Source organism: Mustelus asterias, chromosome 21, assembly GCF_964213995.1.
Source record: "Mustelus asterias chromosome 21, sMusAst1.hap1.1, whole genome shotgun sequence".
In the NCBI taxonomy this organism is placed as follows: Eukaryota; Metazoa; Chordata; class Chondrichthyes; order Carcharhiniformes; family Triakidae; genus Mustelus; species Mustelus asterias.
In genome coordinates, this window is record NC_135821.1 from 81,382,125 (window position 1) to 81,399,383 (window position 17,259).

The 17,259-nt window shown below is 45.4% G+C and overlaps 1 protein-coding gene across 5 annotated transcripts in view; it reads right to left on the minus strand.

The window, feature by feature from the left end:
- Window positions 1-15,019, minus strand: part of ccdc28b (coiled-coil domain containing 28B) — a 49,568-nt gene extending 34,549 nt beyond the window's left edge. Inside the window, exons 1-4 of one of the 5 annotated variants that reach the window (XM_078237227.1) lie at window positions 14,925-15,011; window positions 12,786-12,845; window positions 9,160-9,328; window positions 8,650-8,813 (exon numbers count right to left, since the gene is read on the minus strand). In XM_078237227.1, coding sequence (XP_078093353.1) covers window positions 8,650-8,813; window positions 9,160-9,320 — 325 coding nt within the window. In that variant the 5' untranslated portion in view covers window positions 9,321-9,328; window positions 12,786-12,845; window positions 14,925-15,011. Of the gene's footprint in view, window positions 1-8,649; window positions 8,814-9,159; window positions 9,364-12,785; window positions 12,846-14,924 lie in introns of all 5 variants that reach the window. The other 4 variants (XM_078237225.1, XM_078237224.1, XM_078237226.1 and 1 more) reach the window with 4 other exon arrangements.
- Window positions 15,020-17,259: the final 2,240 nt, after the last annotated feature.

The following is a 17,259-nucleotide window of genomic DNA, read 5'->3' on the forward strand; positions in this document are numbered from 1 at the left end:
ACAGGAAAGATGTAATTGCTCTGGAGAGAGTGCAGAGGAGGTTTAAAAGAATGTTGCCTGGGCTGGAAAAGTGTAGCCATGAGGAGAGATTGGATAGGTTGGGGTTATTTGCCTTGGATCTAAGAAGGCGGCACAGTAGCACAGTGGTTAGCACTTCCTAGCTCCAGGGACCTCGGTTCGATTCCCGGCTTGGGTCACTGTCTGTGTGGAGTTTGCACATTCTACTCGTGTCTGCTTTGGGTTTCCTCCAGGTGCTCCGGTTTCCTCCCACAGTCCAAAGATGTGCGGGTTAGGTTGACTGGCCAAGGTTAAAAAAAATTGCCCCTTAGAGTCCTGAGATGCGGAGGTCAGAGGGATTAGCGGGTAAATATGTGGGGGTAGGGCCTGGGTGGGATTGTGGTCGGTGCAGACTCGATGGACCGAATGGCCTCCTTCTGCACTGTAGGGTTTCTATGATTTCTGAGGCTGACTTGATAGAGGTGTACAATATTATGAGGGGAAGTGATAGAATGGACAGGATAAAATTGTTTTCCTTGGCGGAGAATTCTAGAGTAAGAAGTCTAACAACACCAGGTTAAAGTCCAACAGGTTTATTTGGTTCTCAGGCACAGAACTCCCACCCACCTGATGAAGGAACAGCCTGTTCCGAAAGCTAGTGGCTTTTGCTACCAAATAAACCTGTTGGACTTTAAACTGGTGTTGTTAGACTTCTTACTGTGTTTAGAAACATAGAAAAACTACAGCACAAAACAGGCCCTTCGGCCCCACAAATTGTGCCGAACATATCCCTACCTTCTAGGCCTACCTATAACCCTCATCCTATTAAGTCCCATGTACTCATCCAGGAGTCTCTTAAAAGACCCGATTGAGTTTGCCTCCACCACCACTGACGGCAGCCAATTCCACTCACCCACCACCCTCTGTGTGAAAAACTTCCCCCTAACATTTCCCCTGTACCTACACCCCAGCACCTTAAACCTGTGTCCTCTCGTAGCAGCCATTTCCACCCTGGGAAAAAGCCTCTGAGAGTCCACCCGATCTATGCCTCTCAACATCTTATATGCCTCTATCAGGTCTCCTCTCATCCTACATCTCTCCAAGGAGAAAAGACCAAGCTCCCTCAGCCTATCCTCATAAGGCATGCCACTCAATCCAGGCAACATCCTTGTAAATCTCCTCTGCACCCTTTCAATCTTTTCCACATCCTTCCTATAGTGAGGCGACCAGAACTGAGCACAGTACTCCAAGTGGGGTATGACGAGGGTCTTATATAGCTGCATCATTATCCCCGGACTCCTAAACTCAATCCCTCGATTGATAAAGGCCAGCACACCATACGCCTTCTTAACCACCTCCTCCACCTGCGGGGCCGATTTTAGAGTCCTATGGACCTGGACCCCAAGGTCCTTCTGATCCTCTACCGTACTAAGAGTCTTACCCTTTATATTGTACCCCTTCATCCCATTTGACCTGCCAAAATGGACCACTACGCATTTATCTGGGTTGAAATCCATCTGCCACTTCTCCACTCAGTCTTGCATCCTATCTATGTCCCTCTAACTTCTGACATCCCTCCAGACTATCCACAACCCCACCAACCTTTGTCTCGTCGGCAAACTTACCAACCCATCCCTTCACTTCCTCATCCAGGTCATTTATGAAAATGACAAACAGCAAGGGTCCCAGAACAGATCCCTGGGGCACACCACTGGTGACCGACCTCCATTTAGAAAAAGACCCATCTATAACCACTCTGTGCCTCCTTTGGGCAAGCCAGTTCTGGATCCACAGGGCAGCAGCCCCTTGGATCCCATGCCCTCTCACTTTTTCGAGAAGCCTTGCATGGGGGACCTTATCGAACGCCTTGCTAAAATCCATATAAGCCACATCTACTGCTTTCCCTTCGTCAATGTGTTTAGTCACATTTTCGAAGAACTCCACCAGGCTCGTAAGGCACGATCTGCCTTTGGCAAAGCCATGCTGGGTATTCTTGAGCATATTAAACCTCTCTAAATGCTCATAAATCTTGTCCCTCAGGATCTTCTCCATTTTTTTCAAAACAGGAAGTAGGCCCAGCAGCAGCCTGGGAAGGTTTTGGAGGGTTTAAAAGTGCTTGCCTTGGAGGTTTCAGCCTCATTGTTCCACAGGAGCAGGCTGAGGGTAAGGGAGCTTGTTTGTGCATTATATTCATTTATTTTTCAGTTAAATTGGTGAAAGAAATCGGAGGTTTTTTTCAAAACAGGAAGTAGGCCCAGTAGAAGCCTGGGAAGGTTTTGGAGGGTTTAAAAGTGCTTGCCTTGGAGGTTTCAGCCTCATTGTTCCACAGGGGCAGGCTGAGGGTAAGGGAGCTTGTTTGTGCATTATATTTATTTATTTATTTTTCAGTTAAATTTGTGAAAAAAATCGGAGGTTTTTTTCAAAACAGGAAGTAGGCCCAGCAGCAGCCTGGGAAGATTTTGGAGGGTTTAAAAGTAGGCCGCACTTTTGAGCGGGCAGCGGAGTGAGCAGGGGGCAGAGTGAGAGCTGAAGGGCTTTGGCTCAAAACAGGCTTCGGCGAGAGTAGGTTTTTTCTTTTTCAGAAAGTTTATTCCTGTTTTTCCCCAGAGTAAAAAAAAAATGCCAGGCAAGATGTTGGAATGCTCCTCTTGCAGGATGTGGGAGATTAGGGAGACCTCCGGTTTCCCTGACGACAGCACCTGCAAAAGATGCATTCAGCTGCAGCTACTAGCAAAGCGTGTTAGGGAACTGGAGAAGGAGCTTGATGACTTCCATCTAATTCGGGAGAATGAGAATTATATAGACAGTAGCTTTAGGGAGATAGTTACACCTAAGCAGCAGAGCACAGGAAATTGGGTTACTGTAAGGAGAGGAAATGGCAGTGTGAAAGGACAGGCAGAGCAGGGTTCCCCTGTGGCCATACCCCTCCACAACAGGTATACTGAATTGGATACTGTTGTGGGAGATGCTTTACCTGGGACAAGCTGCGACAGCTGGAACTCTGATACTGAGTCTGGTTCTACAGCGCAAAAGGGTGGGATGAAGAAGAGGAGAGCAGTAGTGATAGGGGACTCAATGGTCAGAGGTACGGACAGGAGGTGCTGTGGTCGGGACAGAGACTCCCACATGGTTTGTTGCCTCCCAGGTGCCAAGGTCAGCGATGTCTCTGATCGCGTGCACAGCATTCTAAACTGGGAAGGTGATCAGCCAGATGTCGTGGTACACATCGGTACAAATGACGTGGGAAGGAAGAGTGAGGAGGTCCTAAAGAGTGAGTACAAAGAGCTTGGAAGGAAGTTAAAAAGCAGGACCCCGAGGGTAGTAATCTCAGGATTGCTACCTGAGCCACATGCCAGTGAGGGCAGGAGTAGGATGCTTGGGCGGATGAACACGTGGCTGAGGAACTGGTGCAGGGGGCAGGGTTTCCGATTCTTGGATCATTGGGACCTCTTCTGGGGCAGGTGGGACCTGTACAAGAGAGACGGGTTACACCTAAACTACAAGGGGACCAATATACTTGCAGGGAGATTTGCCAGTGTTATTGGGGAGCGTTTAAACTAGATTTGCAGGGGGATGGGAACCAGAGTGCCAGAGCAGATAGTGGAGCAGGGGTAAAAAGACAGGTTAGTTCAAGCAAATTCACAAATGGAAGGGTAGAGTGTGGTGGAAATAATCTTTTAATGTGTGTCTATTTCAATGCCAGGAGTATTGTGGGGAAGGCAGATGAGCTGAAGGCGTGGATAGACACATGGAAATATGACATTATAGCCATTAGTGAAACTTGGCTACAGGAGGGGCAGGACTGGCAGCTCAATGTTCCAGGGTTCCAATGTTTCAGGCGGGATAGAGGCAGAGGGATAAAAGGTGAGGGGGTGGCATTGTTGGTCAGGGAAAATGTTACAGTGGTACTCAGGCAGGATAGATTAGGGAGCTTGTCTACAGAGGCCCTATGGGTGGAGCTGAGAAACAGGAAAGATATGACCACATTAATGGAGTTGTATTATAGACCACCCAATAGTCAGCGAGAATTGGAGGAGCAAATCAGCAGAGAGATCGCTGACAACTGCAAGAAACAAAGTTGTGATAGTAGAGGATTTTAATTTTCCACATATAGATTGGGACTCGCATACTGTTAAAGGTTTAGACGGGGTAGAGTTTGTACAATGTGTTCAGGAGAATTTTCTACATCAGTATATAGAGGTGCCAACTAGAGAGGATGCGATATTGGATCTCCTATTGGGAAATGAGTTAGGGCAGGTGATGGATGTGAGTGTGAGGGAACACTTTGGATCCAGTGATCTTAATGCCATTAGTTTCAACCTGATCATGGATAAGGATAGATCTGGTCCTCGGGTTGAAGTTCTGAACTGGAAAAAGGCCAAATTTGATGAAATGAGAAGGGATCTGGGAAGTGTGGATTGGCACAGGCTGTTCACAGGCTGTTCTCTGGTAAGGATGTAACTGGAAAGTGGGAGGCCTTCAAAGTAGAAATTTTGAGAGTGCAGAGTTTGTATCTTCCTATCAGGTACTGATAATGTGACATAAATCCAACAGCCTGGTTTAGGCCGTCCTCATGTGTGCGGAACTTGGCTATCAGTTTCTGCTCACAGTAACCCCCACAGCTTGCCCCTGGTCTTGCATAATCTCACCAGCTGTTCTGTCTGGAGACAACACACATCTCTTTAACCTGTGTTTAATGTTCCTTCCAACCACATTATCTGTACCTTTTAAGACCTGGCTGGCTGTAGAGATTTGCATTCTAATTAGTATTCTGTAACTTGATTTCTGTGTCTGTGCACTGTTGGAGAACAGATAACCACTCCATCTGACGAAGGAGCAGCAAGCTCCGAAAGCTTATGGTATTTGCTACCAAATAAACCTGTTGGACTTTAACCTGGTGTTGTGAGACTTCTTACCAAGGTTATATAAGGCATTGGTGAGGCCGAATTTGGAGTATTGTGTACAGTTTTGGTCACCTAGTTACAGGAAGGATGTAAATAAGGTTGAAAGAGTGCAGAGAAGGTTCACAAGGATGTTGCCGGGACTTGAGAAGCTGAGTTACAGAGAGAGATTGAATAGGTTGGGACTTTATTCCCTGGAGCATAGAAGATTGAGGGGAGATTTGATAGAGGTGTATAAGATTTTGATGGGTATAGATAGAGTGAATGCAAGCAGGCTTCTTCCGCTGAGGCTAGGGGAGAAAAAAGCCAGAGGGCATGGGTTAAGAGTGAAAGGAGAAAAGTTTAAAGGAAATATTAGGGGGGGCTTCTTCACGCATGGAGTGGTGGGAGTGTGGAATGAGCTGCCGGACATTTAAGAAAAACTTGGACGGGTTCATGGATGAGAGGGGTGTGGAGGGATATGGTTCAAGTGCAGGTCAGTGGGACTAGGCAAAAAATGGTTCGGCACAGAGAAGAAGGGCCAAAAGGCCTGTTTCTGAGCTGTAATTTTCTATGGTTTCTAGCTTACCAACCACTGAGGTTAGACTCACCGGTCGGTAATTTCCTGGGCTATCCCTATTCCCCTTCTTGAAAATAGGAACCACATCCGCAATCCTCCAATCCTCCGACACCTCTCCCGTCTCCACTGACGATGCAAAGATCATCGCCAGAGGCTCTGCAATCTCTTCTCTAGCCTCCCACAGTAACCTGGGGTACATCCCATCCGGACCCGGCGACTTATCTATCTTGATGCCATTCAAAGATTCCAGCACAACCTCTTTCTTAAAGTCCACATACTCAGTCTTTTCAGTCCACCGCAAGCCCACAGTACATCCACCCAGGTCCTTCTCTGTGAAAACCGAGGCAAAATACTCATTAAGCACCTCTGCCATTTCTACTGGTTCCGTACAGACTTTCCCGCCTTCACCTTTTATAGGCCCCATTCCTTCACGTCTCATCCTTTTACTCTTCACATATTTATAGAGCGCCTTGGGGTTTTCCTTAGTCCTACCTGCCAAGGCCTTCTCGTGACCCCTTCTGGCTCTCCTAATTTCCTTCTTTAGTCCCTTCCTACAAGCCGTATACTCATCTAGATCCCTATCTTCGCCAAGCTCTCTGAACCTTTTGTATGCTTTCCTTTTCTTCTCGACTAGTTCCCGCACAGCTTTCGTGCACCACGGTTCCTTTAACCTACCAATGCCTCCCTGTCTGCTCAGAACGTTGTCCTGTAGAACTCTAGACAGACATTCCTTGAAAAACTGCCACCTCTCTTCAGTACATTTCCCCAAGAATACCTCCTTCCAATTTACTCCTCTAATTTGCTGCCTTATGTCTTCATATTTCCCCTTACTCCATATAAACGCTTTCCTAGCTTGCCTGATCCTCTCTTTTTCCAATGCAAACATAAAGGAGATAGAGTTATGATCGCTATCCCCAAGATGCTCTCCCACTGAGAGATCTGACACCTGTCCAGGTTCATTGGTCAGTATCAGATCAAGTACAGCCTCTCCTCTTGTAGGCTTGTCCAAATGCTATGTTAGGAAACCCTCCTGAACACACCTAACGAACTCATCCCCATCCAATCCCCTTACCCTAGGGATATTCCAATCTATGTTTACCCCAGTCCAACGCCAGCATCTCCACATCAGGAGAATTCTAGAACCAGGGGACATAGATTCAAGATAAGTATCAGTAGGTGGAGAGGGGACATGAGGAATAATTCTTTTTATGCAAAGGGTGGTGGGTGTCTGGAATTCGCTGCCCAAGTTGGTATTGGAGGCAGAGACTCTAATCTCTTTTCAAAAGTACCTGGATCTTCACCTTCCCAGTACTAATCCCTGTGTTACACCACTGGGCACCGGGTGACCTCAGGCTTCCATGGTCAGGATGGACCGAATGGCCTCATTATGTGCTGTAACTTTTCTATGGTTTGAGGTGCCAAACCATGGTGGGAGAATGGGATGAGGTGACCAAAAACCTGGTCAAACAGATGGGTTTTCAAATAAATCTTAAAGGTTAAGGAGCGATTTTGAGATGGAGTGGTTTCAGGAAAGAACCGCAGAAGTAGAATGGAGCTGGAGCATTCCCCACCAATCTTGTACAAAGGGAAGGCAGCTGTAGGGCCAGTGGAAGGGAGAATGCAGGAAGCAAAACCTTAGAGAAATTTGAAGGTCAAAAGGAGTGGAGTTTTAAGTCCATCCAACCTGCTCCACAAATGAGGAACGAAGTATGTTTAAAATTGAATGTGTTGGAGAACAGGGAGGTGATTGGTAATCAGAGCTTAGAACTTGTCCCATATCCTTGAATGTTATGATATTTCAAGTGCTCATCCAAATATTATTTTAAAGGTTGGAAGCGTTCCGGCCTCCGCTACCTTCCCAGGCAGCGCATTCCAAATTCCCACCACCCTCTGAGTGAAAAAATAATTTTACAAATCCCCTCTGAATCTCCTGCCCCTTACCCTAAAACTGTGCCCCCTTGTGATTGAGCCCTCAACAAGGGGAACAGGCTGCTCGCTACTCACTCTGTCCACACCCCTCATATACACCTCAATCATGTCCCCCCTCAGCCTTTTCTGCTCTAAAGAAAACAATCCAAGCCTATCTCGTCTCTCCTTATAGCTCAAATGTTCCATCCCAGGCAACATCCTGGTGAACCTCCTCTATATCCCCTCTAGTGCAATCACATCCTTCCTAAAGTGAGGTGACCAGAACTGCACACAGTACTCCAGTTGTGGCCTAACCAACACTCTGTACTACTCCAACATTACCTCCTTGCTCTTATACTCTATGCCACCACTGATATACTCTATACCACCAGTCTCATGCACAGGGATTTTGCCTTCGGAGGAGAGATTGAGGAAACTAGGTATGTATTCTGTAGTATTTCAACGAATGAGATGTGATTATTGAAACTTACAAAATTCTTACAGGAATGGGAAGGTGCTGTAGGAAGGGGACGGAGGATTAGGGGCAATGGATGAGTGGACTAGCTTATCACAGAGGGAGTGGTCCCTGTGGAATGCTGATGGGGTGGGGTGGGGGTGGTGGGTGAGGAGGAGATGTATTTAGTGGTGCCATTATGCTGGAGTTGGTGGAAAATGACCCTTTGAATATGGAAACTGATGGGGTGAAAGTTGAGGACAAAAGGGACCCGGTCATGGTTCTAGGAGGAAGGGGGTGAATGCAAAGGTGCGGGAGATGGGTCGGACATGTTGAGTGCCCTATCAACCACAGAGGGAAGGGAAATCCTCGGTTGAGGGAAAAAGCAGACATATTTGAAGCGCTGGTTATGAAGGTGGCATAATTGGAACAGATGCAACGGAGGTAGAGAGGCTTGGAGAATGGGAGCAGGGTGTGAAGAGCTGTAGTCAAAATAGCTGTGGGGGTCAGTGGGTTTGCAATGAATATTGGTGGTCAGTTTATCATCAGAAATGGAGACAGAGAGGTCAAGGAAGGGAACTGTTGAAAATAGACCACATGAAGGTGAGGGAGTGGAAATTGGAAGCAAAATCAATAAATTTTTCGAGATTCCGACGAGAGCATGAATTGACATCGATATAGCCATCAATGTAATGAAGCTTTGGGAAAGGGTTTCAAGAGAATCACAATGTTCTCTCTAACAAACCACACATACATTTTATTAATCATGTTACGTAGTCATATCACTCATTATTTTCAAATGTCACATTTTCTTTAGTCAAATAACTCACCAAAAGCTTGCAGCTTCCCAGAGTGGAAATCATTCAGTAAATTCAGCAAGCCACATTCCATTTCTCTCACATCGGAAACATCTGTCAAGAACGAGTGCTGAATTGGAGCTGACTTTGTCACCTTTCCTGTTTGCTGTGGGGGCTTCACTTTATCTTTGTTTGCCCTGTTCAAATATCCAAACGATTGTTCATTTTAAAGTATGCATCAATATAAAATCATTTCAATCATAATATCAATCACTTCATGTTAATGAAAGAAAAATAGGCACTTTTTTTAAAAAATGGTAGGTAGTCTCCTTGTACTTTCCAAGTCTATTATTTAACTTTGGGAGTAATGCTAAAATGCCCATAATGAACAGATTTTTTTCATACAAATCAATGTTTGTGCCAAGTTTAACAGCCTGTACATTAAAAACACATTCATAATGACAGGTCAACAAAATAGGAATCAGTTGGTATGAATTACACAGGAAAAAGAAATACGTTTAAACCAGTTAACTTGGTACTAACCGTTTCAATTTTGATCTTAGTTTTGGTGAAGGGGGCTGAGGTAAAGCAGTGGAGAATGTGGCACTCTTACTGGTCGGCACAGAAGATTTCCTGGGGTTACCCACTGGAGCCTGCTGGTATAAAGTGACCTTCGGGCTTCTCTTCTTTTTCTTCTCTTCCATTCTCAGATCTTCCACAGTTGGAATCAGATCAAAGCTGAGTTAACTAGTTAATCAAATTCATATTTTTAAAAGCTTTAGCCACACAACAAAGGGATTATTTTGCAAACATTTTCTTGCATTCCTCAAATATGTAATTTGTTTTGTAAAAAGACAGGTGTTTAAAGAAATACAGATTGAAATAAAGCATGTTGTGAAAAATGAATGCACTGTAACCTCTCCAGTCCGGAAATCTATTGTTTGAAAACACTTGTCCGAAAACATTTTGAGCAGATCCCAAGCATTCCTTCGACATCACTGGCATTATTTTAGTACAATATTTTGGGAATGGAAACAGGAAAGATACAGTATTTGGATAAGTAAAACCATTTTTATTAATGCTTTATAATGTTTTATCACTGATTTTTGTTTCAGGTAAATATTTATATCCATGTGTTTCGAGTTTGAATGCTTAATATCATTAACATTCCAAAATCCAGAAATGACATGTTCTCAAACATTCAGTTCTAGTGAGGTTACAGTTAATCTAGATATAAAATTACCCTTATCACTTGTATCAATGAATTCCCTTTCCTTATGAAGTTCACGTGTTTTAAAATTTTAGATTAACATTTTAGATTTATAATTCAAAATTTTAAAAGTACTTCCCATCAGGAATGTCTTAAAAATAACTGAAACATGGTTGTAAAATTCTAAGTGCTGGGCAGTAACCTGTCACTTCAATCATTACATGATTTATAATAGGGTGGACGAGAGAGAAAAAAAATCAGCAATATCATGACATGACCACCATATAAAACAAGTGTTTATATTTGATCTACAAACAGTGCACAAAATAAATCTTGCCCCAGTTCAAAAGTTTAATATTTCAATGAGGAATCAAGGGTATTCAAATCATTCACCTTCATCTTGTGATTAGAATAAAGGTACAAACTCCTAGGTGGTCAAGTAAAGGCAGCAGCCACTGGTCCACTATGCCTAAAATACTGAAGATTTTATTCTTTGTTTGTGCTGAATTGGCTTATTCCAGTTTAGCAGCAGCTTGGACATTACAATTGGCTTCAGCACTTGGAGCTTAATGAAGGAAAAGCTTAATCAGGTTCCCAGTCCCTGTCATTGTCAACCGCTTCTGCTGAAGGGTATGTTTATGCTCATCAAGCAGGAGCAGGTTTGGCTAGGCTATGACCCCCTTCTCAGTCAAATAACCTGACAACACTCATTGCAGTAGCTCACACCTGTAGAATGGGAAGGTTCAAGTGGGCAAGGCTACAATCCTCTTCACAGTCTAATAATCTGCCAGCGCTCACTACTGGAAATCATACCTTCCAGGATGGGACGTTTCAAGTGAGGGGAGATTTAGAAAGACAAAGGACAAGGCAACAGTGGTAAAGATAACCAGAGTGTGACAGGAAGGGACAGAAAGTACAAACATGATTTGCGGATAGTGATGAGGACCTTCAGAGGATACAGATCGGTTGGAGACTTGGGCGGAGAGATGGCAGATGGCGTTTAATCCAGACAAATGTGAGGTAATGAATTTTGGAAGGTCTATCACAGATAGGAAATATACAGTAAATGGCAGATCCCTTAAGAGTATTGATAGGCAGAGGGATCTGGGTGCACAGGTACACAGGACACTGAAAGTGGCAATGCAGGTGGAGAAAGTAGTCAAGAAGGTAAACGGCATGCTTGCCTTCACCGGCCGGGGCACTGAGTTTAAAAATTGGCAAGTCATGTTGCAGCTTTATAGAACCTTAGTTCGCACTTGGAATATAGCGTTCAATTCTGGTCGCTACACTGCCAGAAGGATGTGGGGGCTTTGGAGAGGGTGCAGAAAAGATTTACCAGGACGTTGCCTGATATGGAGGGGATTAGTTATGAGGAGAGGTTGGAGAAACTTGGTTTGTTCTCACTGGAACGACGGAGGTTGAGGGGCGACCTGATAGAAGTCTACAAGATTATGAGAGGCATGGACAGAGTGGATAGTCAGAAGCTTTTTCCCAGGGTGGAAGAGTCAATTACTAGGGAGCACAGGTTTAAGGTGCGAGGGGCAAGGTTTAAAGGAGATGTACGAGGCAGATTGTTTTACACAAAGGGTGGTGGGTGCCTGGAACTCGTTGCTGGGAGAGGCAGTGGAAGCGGATACGATAGTGACTTTTAAGCGGCATCTTGACAAATACATGAATAGGATAGGCATAGAGGGATATGGTCCCCAGAAGGGTAGGAGGTTTTAGTTAAGTCAGGCAGCATGGTCAGGGCAGGCTTGGAGGGCCGTACGGCCTGTCCCTGTGCTGTAATTTTCTTTGTTCTTTGTTAAGGTGCGCAGTAGGGAAAACATGGTCAAAAGACAAAATCAAAGGCACTTTATCTGAATGCATTAGCATTTATAACTAGATAAAATGAATATCTGGTGACTCTGACATCCATCATTATGAAATGGTTCGAAAGGTTAGTCATGCTGTTTGTCATTTTTATTAATGACTTGGATGAGGGCGTGGAAGGATGGATTAGTAAATTTGCGGATGACACTAAAGTCGGTGGAGTTGTAGACAGTGCGGAGGGAAGTGGCAGGTTACAGAGGGACATAGATAAGCTGCAGAGCTGGGCTGAGAGGTGGCAAATGGAGTTTAATGTGGCAAAGTGTGAGGTGATTCACTTTGGAAGGAGTAACAGGAATACAGAGTAATGGGCTAATGGTAAGCTACTTGGTAGTGTGGATGAACAGAGGGATCTGGGTGTCCATGTGCATAGATCCCTGAAAATTGGCACCCAGGTTGATAGGGTTGTTAAGAAGGCGTACGGTGTGTTAGCTTTTATTGGTAGAGGGATTGAGTTTCGGAGCCAGGAGGTCATGCTGCAACTGTACAAAACTCTGGTGCGGCCGCACTTGGATTATTGCGTACAGTTCTGGTCACCGCATTATAGGAAGGATGTGGAAGTGTTGGAAAGGGTGCAGAGGAGATTTACCAGGATATTGCCTGGTATGGTGGGAAAATCGTATGAGGAAAGGCTGTGGGGCTTGAGGTTGTTTTCGTTAGAGAGAAGAAGGTTAAAAGGTGACTTAATAGAGGCATACAAGATGACCAGAGGATTAGATAGGGTGGATAGTGAGAGCCTTCTTCCTCAGATGGTGATGGGTAGCACGAGGGGACATAGCTTTAAATTGAGGGGTGATAGATATAGGACAGATGTTAGAGGTAGGTTCTTTACTCAGAGAGTAGTAAGGGCGTGGAATGCCCTGCCTGCAGCAGTAGTGGACTCGTCAACATTAAGAGCATTCAAATGGTTATTGGATAAACATATGGATGATATTGGAATAGTGTAGGTTAGATGGGCTTTAGATTGGTTTCACTGGTCGGCGCAACATCGAGGGCCGAAGGGCCTGTACTGCGCTGTAATGTTCTATGTTCTATAGCACGAATCAGTTCTGGCCTCCCAGATTTCCAGGATCCACTATAGTTTGCTTACCGCCACAACAGGTCCACAGCAGACGCCATTGTTCTGGCCCTGCACTCAACCCTGGAACATCTAGATAACAAAGACACTTATGTCAGACTCCTATTTATCGACTACAGCTCAGCCTTTAACACCATTATTCCTACAAAACTCATCTCCAAACTCCTGGGGCTCGGCTCCTCCCTCTGCAACTGGACCCTAAACTTCCTAACCTATAGACAGCAATCATTAAGGATAGGCAACAACACCTCCTCCACGATCATCCTCAACACCGGTGCCCCACAAGGCTGTATTTTCAGCCCCCTACTATACTCCTGATACACCTGACTGTGTGGCCAAATTCCCCATCAACTTGATTTTCAAGTTTGCTGATGACACCACTGTAATCGGTTGGATCTCAAACAATGATGAGATAGAGTACAGGAATGAGATAGAGAATCTGTGAACTGGCGCGATAACAATAATTTCTCCCTCAATGTCAACAAAATGATGGAGATTGTCATCGACTTCAGGAAGCGTAAAGGAGAACGTGCCCTGCCTACATCAATGGGGACGAAGTGGAAATGGGCGAGAGCTTCAAGTTTTTAGGTGTCCAGATCACCAACAATCTGTCCTGGTCCCGCCAGGCTGACGCTATAGTTAAGAAAGCCATCAACGCCTCTACTTTCTCAGAAGGCCAATAAGGAAATTTGGCATGTCTGCTACGACTCTCACCAACGTTTACAGATGCACCATAGAAAGCATTCTTTCTAGTTGTATCACAGCTTGGTCTGGCTCCTGCTCTATCCAAGAGTGTATAAAACTACAAAGGGTCGTGAACGAAGCCCAGTCCATTGTGCAAATCTGCCTCCTATTGATCAATTCTGTCCACATTTCCCACTGCCTTGGAAAAACAGTCAGCATAATCAAGGATGTCACACGCTTCAGACATCCTCTCTGCCACCTTCTTCTGTCAAGAAAAAGATGCAAAAGTCTGAGGACACGTACCAACCGACTCAAGAGCAGCTTCTTCCCTGCTGCCATCAGGCTTTCAAATGGACCTACCTTATATTAAGTTGATCTTTCTCTACACCCTAGCTATGACTACAACACTACATTCTGCACTCTCTCCTTTCCTTTTCTATGAATAGTATGCTTTGTATAACACGCAAGAAACAATACTTTTCACTGTTCAAAATCTCTGGAACTCACTGCCCCGGACTGCAGTGGAGGCTGAATCAATCAACAGATTCAAGAAAGAGATAGATATGTTTCTGATTAAAAAGTGGGATAAAGGGCTATGGCAGGAAAGTGGAGTTGAGACCAGGATAAAGTCAGCCAGGATCATGTTAAATGGCAGCGAGGACTTGAAATGCTGAATTGCCTACTCCCACTCCTAATTCCTTTGTAAAATCTCGAGGGACGAGGGCAAAATGCACTGTCAGAGTGTGGTGGAGACAGATTCACACAGCGAGTGATTAGGATCAGGAATGAGAGTGTGGGGGAGACGGATTCAATCGATGCATTCAAAAGGGAATGGAGTAATGATGTGAAAAGCGAAACGGGAAGAAGGTGGGGAATGGTAAATTGCCCCTTTAAAAAGACACAATGACCAAATGGTCTCCTGTGCTGTGAACAATTCTGTGATCCTTTAAGCATTTGTGTATTTTTTGAGTATTTCAGAAGGCCAGGATTCAGTTGCGATATAATGAAATGTAAAAGTAGTAAAACTGAATTTAGCCACAGCTTGGCTGAGGGGAAATGACGCGAGGTTGTAGCAGGGGAATATCAACCAGGGTTTATCAGACCCCCTCCCAAATCCCCCCCACAAGAGATCGCTGCGGGGGGGGCACGGGTTATAACTCAAACTCTAATGTTTAATTATTTATCTCTCAATCTTTCCACTTTGATGTTTATCAAATGCATTGAAAATATTGAGACAATAGCTTTAAACTTTCCGTGCGGCGGCACTGATTGTGTTCATGGGGCAGAGTCGGAGCGATCCCAATTCCCCACAAAGCGGAAGCTCCAATCCACCATTTGTGGCTGGAACCGAACAGAGAAATAATCCAGAATAAACTACCCGCGGGGTCAGTGCAATCACACCCAGCCCATAATCCACATTCCCACTGCCTGCCTCCACACTCCCACTGAGAACAAAGCCTCCTTTACCTGGAAAAGGCAGTCCTTTCAACCACAATGTGCCCGGGATACAAGTAGCTTCCGCCAGTAACAACCTGACACTTCCTCACAACAACCGGATCAGAGCTGGAGTTAATTCCAGGAACTGGATCAGAGCTGGAATCAATCCCAGGAACTGGATCAGAGCTGGAATCAATCCCAGGAACTGGATCAGAGCTGGAGTTAATCCCAGGAACTGGATCAGAGCTGGAGTTAATCCCAGGAACTGGATCAGAGCTGGAGTTAATCCCAGGAACTGGGTCAGAGCTGGAGTTAATCCCAGGAACTGGATCAGAGCTGGAGTTAATCCCAGGAACTGGGTCAGAGCTGGAGTTAATCCCAGGAACTGGATCAGAGCTGGAGTTAATCACAGGAACTGGATCAGAGCTGGAGTTAATCCCAGGAACTGGGTCAGAGCTGGAGTTAATCACAGGAACTGGATCAGAGCTGGAATTAATCACAGGAAGTGAATCAAAACTGGAGATCCTCACAGAGCACAGAAAAGACCATTCAACCCCTCGAGTCTGCGACAACAATAACTCAGTAAGAAGTCTAACAACACCAGGTTAAAGTCCAACAGGTTTATTTGGTAGCAAAAGCCACTAGCTTTCGGAACGCTGTTCCTTCGTCAGGTGGGTGGGAGTTCTGATCACAAACAGGGCACAAAGACACAAACTCAATTTACATGAATAATGATTGGAATGTGAGTCTTCACAGCTAATCAAGCCTTAAAGGTACAGACAATGTGAGTGGAGGGAGCATTAGGCACCGGTTAAAAAGATGTGTATTGTTCCCAGACAGGAAAGTTAGTGAGATTTTGCAAGTCCAGGCAAATCATGGGTGTTACTGATAGTGTGACATGAACCCAAGATCCCGGTTGAGGCCGTCCTCATGTGTGCGGATCTTGGCTATCAGTTTCTGCTCAGCGATTCTGCGTTGTGTGTCGTGAAGGCCGCCTTGGAGAACGCTTACCTGAAGATCAGAGGCTGAATGCCCGTGACCGCTGAAGTGCTCCCCAACAGGAAGAGAACAGTCTTGCCTGGTGATTGTCGAGCGGTGTTTATTCATCCGTTGTCATCTGCATGGTTTCCCCAATGTACCATGCCTCGGGACATCCTTTCCTGCAGTGTATCAGGTAGACAACGTTGGCCGAGTTGCAAGAGTATGTACCGTGTACCTGGTGGATGGTGTTCCCATGTGAGATGATGGCATCCGTGTCGATGGTCCAGCACATCTTGCAGAGGTTGCTGTGGCGGAGTTGTGTGGTGTTGTGGTCACTGTTCTCCTGAAGGCTGGGTAGTTTGCTGCGGACGATGGTCTGTTTGAGGTTGTGCGGTTGTTTGAAGGCAAGAAGTGGGGGTGTGGGGATGGCCTTGGCAAGATGTTCGTCTTCATCAATGACATGTTGAAGGCTCCGGAGGAGATGTCGTAGCTTCTCCGCTCCGGGGAAGTACTGGATAACGAAGGGTACTCTGTCCACTGTGTCCCGTGTTTGTCTTCTGAGGAGGTCGGTGCGGTTTTTCGCTGTGGCGAATGCGGTGCCTAATACTCTCTCCACTCACATTGTCTGTACCTTTAAGACTTGATTAACTGTAAAGACTCACATTCCAATCATTATTCATGTAAATTGAGTTTGTATCTTTGTGCCCTGTTTGTGATCAGAACTCCCACCCACCTAACGAAGGAACAGCGTTCCGAAAGCTAGTGGCTTTTGCTACCAAATAAACCTGTTGGACTTTAACCTGGTGTTGTGAGACTTCTTACTGTGTTTACCCCAGTCCAACGCCGGCATCTCCACATCATGACAACAATAACTACCACTAAAGTCATGCTGATCCCATTTTTCAGCACTTGTCCCACATCCTTGAATGTGCTTTTAACAATGGTTTTCCAGTAATTTTTTTCTGTGACATGGAAGGATATATTTCCAAGTCAGGATGGTGGAGGAATTGCAGGGGAACTTGTGTTCATGTTCCCAGGCGCCTGCTGCCCTTGTCCTGCCAGGAGGTAGGAATTACACGGTACTGTCAAAGAAGCCTTGAGTTCCTGTAGTGCACTTGCGGGCGGTTGTGAAGAAAATGTTATTATTTCTTATTTCTGAGGACTATTGTAGTATTCTCTTAAGCAGGATTGTAGGGGCTGTGTGTGTGTATGATGAATTTACTTACACTGTGGACTGAGTACCCACAAGGCTGAGGGCGTCAAAAGGTGGGCATTTGACGTTAATCGAATCATAGAAATGCTACAGTGCAGAAGGAGGCCATTCGGCCCATCAAGTCTGCGCCGACCACAATCTCACCCAGGCCCTACCCCCATATCCTTACAT